Source organism: Ovis aries, chromosome 3 (assembly GCF_016772045.2).
Source record: "Ovis aries strain OAR_USU_Benz2616 breed Rambouillet chromosome 3, ARS-UI_Ramb_v3.0, whole genome shotgun sequence".
Lineage (NCBI taxonomy): Eukaryota > Metazoa > Chordata > Mammalia > Artiodactyla > Bovidae > Ovis > Ovis aries.
Window position 1 is genome coordinate 103509452 of NC_056056.1, and position 11920 is coordinate 103521371.

General features: G+C 54.9%; 1 protein-coding gene across 2 annotated transcripts; it reads left to right on the forward strand.

Moving 5' to 3' along the window:
• The first annotated feature begins 2790 nt into the window (after nucleotides 1–2790).
• Nucleotides 2791–11714, forward strand: ACTR1B (actin related protein 1B). Of its 2 annotated transcripts, XM_015094509.3 has the most exons (11): nucleotides 2791–3052; nucleotides 4644–4708; nucleotides 5833–5908; nucleotides 6912–7037; nucleotides 7678–7802; nucleotides 8028–8244; nucleotides 8361–8453; nucleotides 8533–8707; nucleotides 10114–10175; nucleotides 10407–10447; nucleotides 10642–11714. In XM_015094509.3, the coding sequence occupies exons 1-11, from the start codon at nucleotides 3005–3007 to the stop codon at nucleotides 10742–10744; spliced, it is 1131 nt and encodes a 376-aa protein (XP_014949995.2). In that variant the 5' UTR covers nucleotides 2791–3004; the 3' UTR covers nucleotides 10745–11714. The 2 variants fall into 2 exon arrangements, with proteins under 2 accessions (XP_014949995.2, XP_027822884.1); XM_027967083.2 differs by lacking the exon at nucleotides 6912–7037.
• The last annotated feature ends 206 nt before the right edge of the window (nucleotides 11715–11920 follow it).

An 11920-nucleotide genomic window follows, 5' to 3' on the forward strand; every position in this document is an offset into this window, starting at 1 on the left:
GAACCATTCAACTTCAGCTTCTTCAGCATTACTGGTTGGGGCATAGTCTTGGATTACTGTGATACTGAATTGTTTGCCTTGGAAACAAACAGAGATCATTCTGTTGTTTTTGAGATTGCATCTAAGTACTGCATTTTGGACTCTTTTGTTGACTATGAGGGCTACTCCATTTCTTCTAAGGGATTCTTGGCCACACTTGTAGATATAATGGTCATCTGAATTAAGTTCGCCCATTCCAGTCCATTTTAGTTCACTGATTCCTAAAATGTCTATGTTCACTCTTGCCATCTTCTGTTTGACCACTTTCAATTTACCTTGATTCATGGACCTAACATTCCAGATTCCTATGCAATACTGTTCTTCATAGCATCAGACTTTATTTCCATCACCAGTCACATCCACAAATGGGTGCTCTTTTCGCTTTGGCTCAGCCTCTTCATTCTTCCTGAAGCTATTTCTCCACTCTTCTCCAGTAGCGTATTGGGCACCTACCAACCTGGGGAGTTCATCTTTCAGTATCATATCTCTTTGCCTCTTCATACAGTTCATGGGGTTCTCAAGGCAAGAATACTGAAGTGGCTTGCCATTCTCTTCTTCAGCATACCACGTTTTGTCAAAACTCTCCACCACGATTCATCCATCTTGGGTGGCCCTATCCAGCATGGCTCATAGTTTCATTGAGTTAAGACAAGGCTGTGATCCAAGTGATCAGTTTAGTTTGTTTTCTGTAACTGTGGTTTCCATTCTGTCTTCCCTCTGATGGATAAGGGTAAGAAGCTTGTGGGAGCCTCCTGATGGGAGGGACTAGGTGTGGGAATCTGAGTCTTGCTCTGATGGGTTGGGCCATGCTGAGTAAATCTTTAATCCAGTCCAATCCCATATCTTGTTATATATCCCAGAGAATTGAAGGCAGAGTCTTGAAGAGGTATTTATACACCAGTGTTCACAGCAGTATTGCTTACAATAGCTAAAATGCGGAAGAGACCCAAGAATTCATCAACAGATGAATGGATAAGCAAAATGTAGTATGTACATATAATAGGATATACTTCAGCCATTAAAAGGAAGGAAATTCTGTCATGTGGGAAATGGGAAGTTACTGTTTAATGAGCACAGCATTTCAGTGTTATAAGGTGAAAAATGTTATGGAGATAGATGGTGATAATTGTTGCATAATATTACAAATGTATTTAATACTGCTGAACCATACACTTTTAAATGAGTTAAGAAAAATCTTAAAAACAGTGGATATATGTATATGTATAACAGATTCACTTTGCTGTACACCAACTATACCCCAAATTAAAATAATTTAATGGGTTATGATGGTAAATTGTATGATGCATGGATTTTACCACAACTTAAAAATAAGGGGAAAGTACTATATACATGAACAGGGGCTTCCCAGGTAGCTCAGCGGTAAAGAATCTGCCTGCCAATGCAGAAGACGCAGGAGATGTGGGTTCAGTCCCTGAGTCAGGAAGATCCCCTGGAGAAGAGAATGGCAATCCACTCCAGTACTCTTGCTTGGGAAATTCCATGGACAGAGGGGCCTGGCTGGCTACAGTCTGTGGGGTCGCAGAATACCTGGACACAACTGAGCAACTCAGCACCCATGCACAAATACATGAACAAGTTAAAAAATTAAAGTTCACATTGTGCAAAGAATTTGCTCTTCATTCCCCCACCTTTGCCAGTGGTCCCGCTTCCCCATATTAAAAAGTCTTGAAGGTTCCTCAGACATTCTTCAGAGCCATTCACACATAAAACATTCTGGACACTGTGACTGCCTTTCTTTGCTTTGACTTGGCCGTATGTCCTGCTGTATTTCACATCAGATTATATAGAACTCTTTCATTATTTTAAACAGTTGCACGCTGACCCATTTTATGAACGCATAGACACCAGATACAAATGAACGCATAATTCTATTTGCATAAAACTCCAAAATAGGCTAAACTAACTGTGGTGACCTGAAGACTGGAGGATAGTAGTCCCTTTCGAGGAAGAAGAGGGCAGTGAGCAAGAGGGGTGGGAGGCTTGTGGAGTGCTGCTCATGCTGTTTTGTAAGCTCGGTATTCACAAGTTAATAATTTATTGAAATGTACACTTATGACTTCTGCACTTTCCTGTATGATGTGGTGCTTCAACTTGGCCAAATTTAATCTCACAGTCTAGTGGGAAAGTTCTAAAGAGTGGCAAATAACTATGGCTCAGTCTGGTCAATGAATTCAGGACTGGGTATCTTGCCCTGGGGACCGCTGAGCGGTTGGAGGCTCCCCGCGTGCTCATCCCAGCTGCTGGCAACAGGATAACTGTTGGGCAAGGTACACACGCGTTGAGGCTCCTCGGTTCCCGTATCTAAAATCGGGAAATAATACCAGAGTAATTGCAAGGGTGTAATATCTATGTAACATCTATGTAAAATGGGCAGAAGTGCTGCGCAAGCACTAAGCCGGTGCTCCATTCACTTCAGCTACCGTTATCACGAAATTATCATTTTTATAAGAAAAAGGATCTTCCTCAGTGCTCAATAAAGAAATGCTTTGTGTGAAAGATCCACCACCGGCCTCCCTGGGGACTGCTCGCTGAGGAAAACTACAGTCCAGGACGAGCGAACTATCAGCCCGCCAGCTCCGACCGCGCCTTCTTTAAGCGCGGAGCGATGACGTCACCCGCACGCGCTGCAGCCTACCTTGGAGGCGCCCGGGCAGCTCTTCCCGGCGGCCTCCATTGGCTGGCCAGCACCCGGCGGCCCCGCTCCTTTGCCCCCGCGGGGCCCCGGCGCCCGGCGTCAATCTGCCTAGGTGGGAGCGGTGACTGGCCGCGGGGCCCGCCCTCTTGAAAGCCTCCGCCGGGCTCGCGTAGGCTGCGTGCTCGGGGTGGGAGGGGCGCAGCAGCGCGTCTGGAGCCGCGGTGGTCCCGGTCCGCCCGCCTGCCTGCCTGCCAGCCGTTGGTTACTACTGCAGGCCCGCCTGCTGGGCAGGGCCGGCCCGGCCCGTCCATGGAGTCCTACGATATCATCGCCAACCAGCCCGTGGTCATCGACAACGTGAGGCTTGGCAACCGGGGGAAGGGCGGGGGTGGACGCGGCGAGGGCCGCAGGGACCCCCGCCCGTCTTGCCTGGTCCTCGGCTGGTTGCCGGCCCGCCACTCCTGCGGGCTGTCCCCACTTGGCCGTGTATCCCGGGCCGCGGGACGAGCCCCCCGCAAGCGTGGCAGAACCCCAGCCCCAGCGCTCCCTAAGCAGGCGGGGAGGTCGGGAGAGGAAGGGGTCCCATATGTCTGGCAGCCCTAGATCAGCATCTAGAGAGCCGGGGTACAGCCGGGCGACCGACCGATGTGCCAGGCCCGGGGACTCACCCCGGACCCTTCTCGGTGGAGAGTAGGCTCACTGGATGGGTTTCGACCCCAGCCCCTTTACCTCTCTTAGGCTTTGGCTGCCCTCCTACTGGAGGAAAGACACTGTTTGCCCCTTTGCACACTGCTAGCCCCATCTTTTGGGGACGCTTGACCTGCGGGCCTCTACAACAGCTCTTCCCAAGTGCTGCACCCCCAGGCAGCACCTCCAGGGTAGGCAGGCCCCACTACGCCCTTTTCCTGGGACTGGGGAAATGCACGTTAAGTTTTGCCAATCACATATCCGCCGCTGCCTGGCTGGGCACTCGCCTGCTTTGACCCTTTCCTTAAGTGCTCCCTGAGCCAAGCGGATGTTCCACAGCTGGGAGGGCAGTGGAGAGAATTCAGGACCACTCTTCTCAGGACCTGTAAGCAGTTTGAGGGTCTTGCTTGGAAACCTCAGAGGAAAGTTGCTGGGCTCCATCGTGGTCTTGTCCTTCAGCACCGTAGCTCAGCTCAGCATGGTCTATAGGAAGAAGTAGGGCAGGGATCAGTGGATCTGCCCCTAGCTGAGTGTCTGCCTCTGAACTGTGGGCCTTGGAATTTTTAATAATGACTCACTGCTCTTTCTGGGATCTGTCTCCCTTGCACATGACCCCCATGTAATCTCTGAATGGCTGTCTGTTTTGGAGTAACCATGTGAGGGCCCTGTGTCACAGCAGGGGGTGTTTAATAAGATGGCTGAAGCTGGGCTTGGGGATGCTCTCCATCAGGCTTCAGGAAGGATCAGCCACTTCCTTTCTTGCCAGGCTAATCAACAAGTTTATGAGTTTCAAGAACAACCTGCTTGGTCCCACTGGGCTGTTTCTTTCTTTTTTTAAAAAAACTTTTTATTTTGTATTGCCTGCGTGCTCAGTCACTGTAATTTCTGACTCTTTGCAACCCTATGGGCTATAGCCCACCAGGCTCCTCTGTCCATGGGATTTCCCAGGCAACAATACTGGAGTGGGTTGCCATCTCCTTCTCCACGGTATCTTCCCAACGCAAGGACTGACCTCACATCTCCTGTGTTGGCAGGCAGATTCTTTACCACTGAGCCACCTGGGAAGCCCTCAAATTAGGGGGATGAGACGCAAAGTTGCCCCTAGTTTTGAACCACTGGTGTACATGTAAATGGCCTTGCCCTCTTGGCAGGATCTCAGACTTCCTTCCCAGGCTACTGTCGGGGGCAGCCCTCTCCACAGCAGGGCACCACCTTCATCTGGAGATGAATGTTGGAATCTAGCTGCTGTTTTTCTTTGCAGGGTTCTGGGGTGATCAAGGCTGGCTTTGCAGGAGACCAGATTCCCAAATACTGTTTTCCAAACTAGTAAGTGTTGCTCAGGCAGTATTCCTAACCCTTTGGTTTGCTTCTGGGGAGAACTTGGGTCCTGTGTCACAACTCTCTTTGAGGCTAACTCTTGCCCCCGCCTGTAGGGGAAAACACCAGATTTGTGAAGCTGGTGCCATGAAGGGCTATGGAAGGAGAAGACACTCGGGGCTTCCCCCACCCCTCCAGAGTCTGGTTTTGGTCCCTCCTGGAGCGGGAAAGGAGGAGCAACCACCAGCATCCCCCTGGGAACAAGGCATGGTAGCAGCAGCAAGAACACAAGAGAGACCTAAACCCAGAGGAGAAAGAATGGGGAGTTACTGCCGCTCCTTCCTCCCAGGAAATGCTCTCTTCAGGGCTCATTTATTTTCAAGCTCTAGAATATGCATTGTGTGGTCAGGGGGAATCCTTCCCTGCGTGATGCCCGTGGTGGCAGAGAAGAGAGGGGAGTGAAACCCAGGGAAATTTGGGGGCACTCCACCGGCCACTCAAGCCCATTGGGAAGTTTTCCCTTGATGGTGTTTGGTCTCAAATCCTAGAGGCCTTAGAGCTTAGTGGCCGAAGCCAGGGTAGGGGAGTCCTCAGGCCCCTTTGGCCATGTCAAGACAAAGCCTGCATGGGGTATCCAGGCCTCAGCTGTCCTTTCTGAACTCACCTGGAGTGTAATTAAAGGTTCCTCTTGACGTCCAGCAAAGTTGGGTCAGATTTTGGAATGGTAGCTCATCCACTCTGCCAAGAGCTGCATCTGTGTTTCGGAAGCCCTGTCAGGGAGAAGGACGGGATTGACTGAGTGAGAGAGGGGTGGAGGAAGGAGCCTGGCCCTGCTTCCTGGGGCCACCCCACCTTGTTCTACCCCCGTGAAATCCACAGTGAGGGCTGAGTCATCACGGCTGCAGAAGCAGACCCTCTGCCAGGGCTGACATTCCAGACCTCTTGGCCCTCTCTGGGAGGGCTGGTGGGAAATGGCGGGAACCCCTTTTCTTCTGGCCCTGAGTCTCCTGTCCTTCCAAGGCCTGCCCTGTGGTTTAGGCCTAGGTTCTGACCATTGGAGTCGGACTTTGGTTTTCCTGGACTAGGCTCGCCTATGTCCCCTGCCCATCTCCCTGACTTTTCTGTCCCTGCAGTGTCGGGCGCCCCAAGCACATGCGGGTGATGGCTGGAGCCCTGGAAGGAGACCTCTTTATCGGACCAAAAGCAGAGGTAACATCTGCGGTGCCTGTCTTTGCCTGGGTTGAGGTCTTCTGTCCCAGGAGCCTTGACTGGTGGCCAGAGGGCCCTGGGCCCTCTCTGGGACCACCTACTGGGTGTCATAAGCACTGTGGTCCATTTGCTCTGTGAGATAGCCCAGGGTTTCTATGTATGGTGACACAGTAAGACCACTTCCTGCCCCTTCCTTTAGAAGCCACAGAGGAAAGAACTGGTTAAAATGTCACTTTAAAGTGTGAGTCACTTGGACTGATGACTGATCGATTGAGAAGGCCAGCTCTGTGCTCCAGCTGGGGGGTTGGGCGTGGAAGGGACTGCACCGCCAGGTGAGGCCCTTGGGAGGAGGAGCGAGTGGGGGTGGGGGTGGCAGGGACTAACCAGCAAGTGCAGTTTAGGCACCTGGGGAAGACAGGAAGGGGTGCTGAGGACCCAGAAAATGCGGTCAGCAGGAGCCGCAGCCGTGGGTGAGAGGCCAAATGGTGCTGGACAGAAGGACCGCGTTGTAGGGGAAAGTTGAAGGGCAGGTCTCTGGAAGACACACCTGTACTGGCTGAAGCGCTGGGAGGAGAGGTGGCAGCACGTGGCCGCAGGAGGGGCCATATAGGACGGCTGTAGTAGGGTTGGCCGTCACAGAGGCTCCTGGCGCTGATGGGAACGGGAACTGAAGTGGGGGTGGAGCTGGTGGTCAGGCCATGTGTGAGGCTGGAAGGGAAGGATGTGCTAGTAGTGAGTGTAGAGGACACGGGCCGTGGGGGAAGGAATGGGGGAGCTGTGGGGTTCAGGGGAGCATGCCACCACCCACTGTGGTCCCGGTCTTCGAAACAGGCTGGACTTTCAGAGCCAGGTAAACAATTGGACAGATGAACCCATGCTGGGTTAAGGATGATCTAAGGGGCACAGGGACCCCCGGTGAGCGGATGAAGGGGTGGCCCCCCTGAGGGCAGAGAACAGCTGCTGGGTGAGTGTCTGGTGCCACCTCCAGCCTCCCGGTCTGCAGGAGCACCGGGGGCTGCTGGCCATCCGCTACCCCATGGAGCACGGCGTGGTGAGGGACTGGAACGACATGGAGCGGATCTGGCAGTACGTCTACTCTAAGGACCAGCTGCAGACCTTCTCCGAGGAGGTGGGGCCGCGGCGCCCTCTCCCTGCCCCGCCTGCGGCGTCTGCGTCAGGCTTCCACACTTTCTCTGGCTCTTGTCTGGCATGAAGCCCCTGCCACCTTGCATTGTGTGGGTGTGGATCCCTGCCTTCCCTGAATTATGTGGGTGTGGGTCCTTGCCTCCCCTCTGCCCCGCATTGTGTGGGTCCCTGCGCCCCTCTGCCCTGCATTGTGTGGATGAGGGTCCCTGCCACCCCTCTGCCCTGCATTGTGTGGGTGAGGGTCCCTGCCCCCCTTCTGCCCCGCATTGTGTGGGTGTGGATCCCTGCCGTCCCTGAATTATGTGGGTGTGGGTCCCTGTGCCCCTCCGCCCCGCATTGTGTGGGTGTGGGTCCCTGCCACCCTGCGTTGTGTGGGTGTGGATCCCTGCCGCGCTGCATTGTGTGGGTGTGGGTCTGCACAGCTAGCGGCAGCCAAGTAGAATATTCCAGGGGGCGCTGGGTCTTTGGAAGACTCACTGCTGGCAGATGACGTGCCGGCGCCCTCGGGAGGGATGGGAGACGGCAGGTTCGTGTGCTCCCGGGGTAGGTGGCTCTCTGGAAAGATCCCGGTGGGGCCTGCACGTTGCCTTTGCACCTGCCGGGAACTCTGCCGTCTCCTGCAGCATCCTGTTCTTCTTACGGAAGCGCCACTCAACCCGAGTAAGAACCGGGAGAAGGCGGCGGAGGTGTTCTTCGAGACCTTCAACGTGCCGGCCCTGTTCATCTCCATGCAGGCCGTGCTCAGCCTGTGAGTGCCCCCTCAGCCCTGGCCCTCGCGTCTCTGGCCTCCTGATGGGGATGCTGCGGCGCCTGACTTCCCTGAACAAACAGCCTTCTCATGGCCATCCCTATAGCGGGGCCCGTGGGTCCCTTGCTCAGACCAGATAATGCACACGCCCCGGGGTCCCTTCCAGGGGTGCGGAGGTCCCAGTGCCTCAGTGGCTGAGGTGAAGGGATGCTGACCTGGTGACAGGTACGCCACAGGACGCACGACGGGAGTGGTATTGGACTCGGGAGACGGGGTCACCCACGCCGTCCCCGTCTACGAGGGCTTCGCCATGCCGCACTCCATCATGCGGGTGGACATCGCCGGCCGCGACGTCTCCCGCTACCTCCGGCTGCTGCTGCGCAAGGAGGGGGCGGACTTTCACACCTCGGCTGAGTTTGAGGTCGTCCGGACCATCAAAGAGGTGACATGGGGCAGGGAGTGGGGAAACGAGGGTGGTCGGACCCAGCATGAGGTTGAGCCCTGGGTGTGCAGGTCCCCGTGGCCACCTCCTGAGGGCCCTGCCTCTGCCCACCACAGCGGGCCTGCTACCTGTCCATCAACCCCCAGAAGGATGAGGCTCTGGAGACAGAGAAGGTGCAGTACACCCTGCCCGACGGCAGCACGCTCAACGTAAGCGCGGGCTGGGCGCGGGCGGGTGGGGATGCCTGGACTGGAGGAGGCGGGACTAAATTCATCTTGTGTTTCGAAGGTGGGACCAGCGCGGTTCCGGGCCCCTGAGCTGTTGTTCCAGCCAGACCTGATAGGGGATGAGAGTGAGGGACTCCATGAGGTTCTGGTCTTCGCCATCCACAAGTCTGACATGGATCTGCGCCGCACGCTGTTCGCCAACATCATGCTTTCCGGTGGCTCCACGCTTTTCAAAGGTATCTAGTTGGTCAGGATGGTATGGCTTGGAGGCCACAGGTAGTGGGGCCCTCAGACTGCACCCCAATTCCTGAAAGCCTGGGATATGGCCCATTTTCTGTGGGTTTTTTGGTTTTCAGTGAGTTGTTTTTTCTTAAGGGATAGATTTGAAATTAAATTTTGTTTACAAATAGATGGTAAGTTTAATGAGGTCTAAAATGTATTTGATGAAGTCTGCCTTCTATTGACCTGGTCACCCGGTTCCCTCCCTACAGTTACTGTTAGTTGCTCATCTATACCTAGATAAAGCATCCTTTTTACTTAGCCCTGGACTTTACTCTCTAGACTTTCCAGGTGGCTCAGTAGTAACGAATCAGCTTGCCATTGTGGGAGATATGGGTTCAATCCATGGCTCAGGAAGATCGCTTGGAGAAGGAAATGGCAACCCACTCCAGTATGCTAGCCTGGAGAATTCCATGGACAGAGGAGCCTGGTGGGCCACAGTCCATGGGGTTGCGAAGAGTCAGACCTGACTTAGCGACAGAGCAGGAACACAGAGAGCAGGAACACAAGCATACTCTCCAGCTCCACGCCCTGTGTTGTTGATTTTGCTCCATAGACGGCAGATGTTTGTGTAGGTTCTCTTTATCTGGCCCTGAGGGCTGGATGTGCCATTGAACCATTAACCCGCTTATGGCCTTGGAGGTGGTGAAACCTGCCAATGGCCTTGGAGGTGGTGAAATTCTTTCTCATCACAAAAATGTTCCACTGGGTGATTGCATGCACTATCACTTCACGTAATGGGAAGACACCTGAAAGATAAATCCTAGGGATGGAATTGCTGAGTCAGAGGGTACACATGTGTGCGTTACCTGGTAGATATCACAAGTTTCCCTCCTGAGAGGCTCCCCCAGTTATGGCAGTCCCCCAGCCCCGTCCCAACACTGTGCAAGACATTTGCCTGTCTATTGGATGGAAGCGACTGCTTGTTCTCCTGACTCATCATTTGCCTTTGACTGCTTCTGGTGGTTTTGGCTCTGGAGTGTCAAGGGGGAGAGGGTAGGGGCAGTGGTGGGTGACTTGGGGTTCCGTCTTCTGCTTCCTTCCTTCCTTTCTGAAGAGGGAAGCGGGCCCACCTGCAGGCACACTGCTGGATCTTTTCTGCCTTTGGTGTGGTTCTCTCCACCCTTACTCCTGGCAAGAATGACTAAAACAAGGACTGCCTGGCCGTCCAGTGGTTAAGACTGCACACTTCCACTGAGGGAGCATGGGTTCGATCCCTGGTCAGAGCACTAAGACCCCACATGCTGCGTGGCATGGCCAAACAATAAAACAGTAGCTTACAAAATAAAGAAAGTGGGTGTGAGGGAGCTAGTGATGAGGGGTCAGATGTGGACCCTGGGTTCAGCCAGCCTTGTGTTCACAGGCTTTGGCGACCGATTACTAAGTGAAGTGAAGAAGCTTGCCCCAAAGGACGTCAAAATCAAGGTGAGGTTGTGGGGAGTCCCTGTAGGGCATGGGGGTGCTGGGCAACCTTGACCTGGGGAGGGAAGGGCAAGAAGCACCTTCAGATGTCCTCTGCCTTCACACCCAGCCTGGCCCTGCTGCCCTTCCTGCTCCTGGCTGACGCCGGGCCACAGGCACTGGGGGAAATGCCCCCAAGGCTGGGGTGGGGGTGCTGGGAGGGCAGGGCAGTGACACTGTGCTTGTTGCCTCCAGATCTCGGCCCCTCAGGAACGGCTGTACTCCACGTGGATCGGGTAAGGCGGGGCCCAGAGCCGGGGCCCTGGGAGGAGGCCACTGTGCTCTGGACACTTTTTCCTGGGCTGGTCCAGGCCAGGTGGAGGCGGGCGGATGTCCCCCGCAGGTTAGAGAAGTGGAGTCCTGGGCGGCCAGAGCAGGCAGCTGGCTCAGCCCTCAGGTCCCCAAGAATGCTATCCCTCCCTCCTCACAGGGGCTCTATCCTGGCCTCACTGGACACTTTTAAGAAGATGTGGGTATCCAAAAAGGAGTATGAAGAGGACGGCTCCCGGGCTATTCATCGAAAAGCCTTCTAGTGGCCAAGGAGGAAGGCGTAGCTCTGGGAGGAAGGGGGAACCAGAGTCCCTAACCCTCTGTGGTTGGGCTCACAGACGAGGCCTGGCCCCCTGCACGCCCTGAACCCTGGGCCAGTGGTGCAACAGCGCTTCCCTGAAGCCTCCCCTACACACGTGCACACGCGCACACATAACACACACGCACACACGGTTACAGTTAGCTGCATGGATGGGAGGCTGGAGCTGGAAGGTGGGAATTGAGGGGCCCAGCTTCGGATGGTTCTGGGTGTCCCCCTTGGCAGAGCCAGTTAGGCCCGTGGTTCTGTGCGTCCCCAAGCTCCAAGGCCAGACACCGGAACGCCCCCATCGCCTCTGACAGAACCCCTCCGAGTGCCTGGATGCCTGCGTGACTAGCCCTGGGGAGTGGGGGGCACCAGCAGTTCCCTTTGCTGTGTGGCCGCTCTTGTGCCACATTCTTGTCCTGACCCAGCCGGGCAGCCCAGAAGGCCACACCTTGGCGTCCCTGACCCCCGCACGCTCTGTCCTCTCATCTTCCCACGTGGGTGCTTTGGTGTAGACTGAGTTCTGGGCAGTCTTCCGACCCCAGTGAGGGGGTCTGGGCCAGGGTCCAACCCTGTGGAACCAGGACAGGATGCACGGGGATTGGGCAGCCACAGTGGGTTGTGCGTTCTCCCCATCAAAGCACTTCATGGACTTGCTGCTCCCTCTCCTTTACCCCAGTACCTGGGACAGGAAGGGTTAATGGTCTTCATTTGTTGAGGGGAAGCCACTTAATCAGGAGTCAGACCTAGTGGGGGAGAGGGGAGGCACATTTCCTCCTCCCACTTCTCCCACGAAAGAGGTCTTCATTTACCCTATGGCCAGGACCCCCATTCCCTCTCCCACGTACGTACAATAACTTAACACAGTTGCCTGAAAAAACTTTTTGTAAGTCATTATAGTAATAATTATGGAAAAGGCCCAGCGCACAGCTCTGTTTTCATGTGTTTCTTTGCACTGTTTGCTCACACACCCCTGGGGACCAAAGCAGTGGGGCTCTGGTGGCGGCTCAGAAGCCTGCGGTCTCGGCGGTTGGTGGGGTGACGCAGCACGGGAGGCCCCGGAGGTTGGGCTCTCAGCCTGGTGGCCCAATTCCCCAGGCTCATTACACGCCTGCTGCGGTGCGCCAGGAGAAGC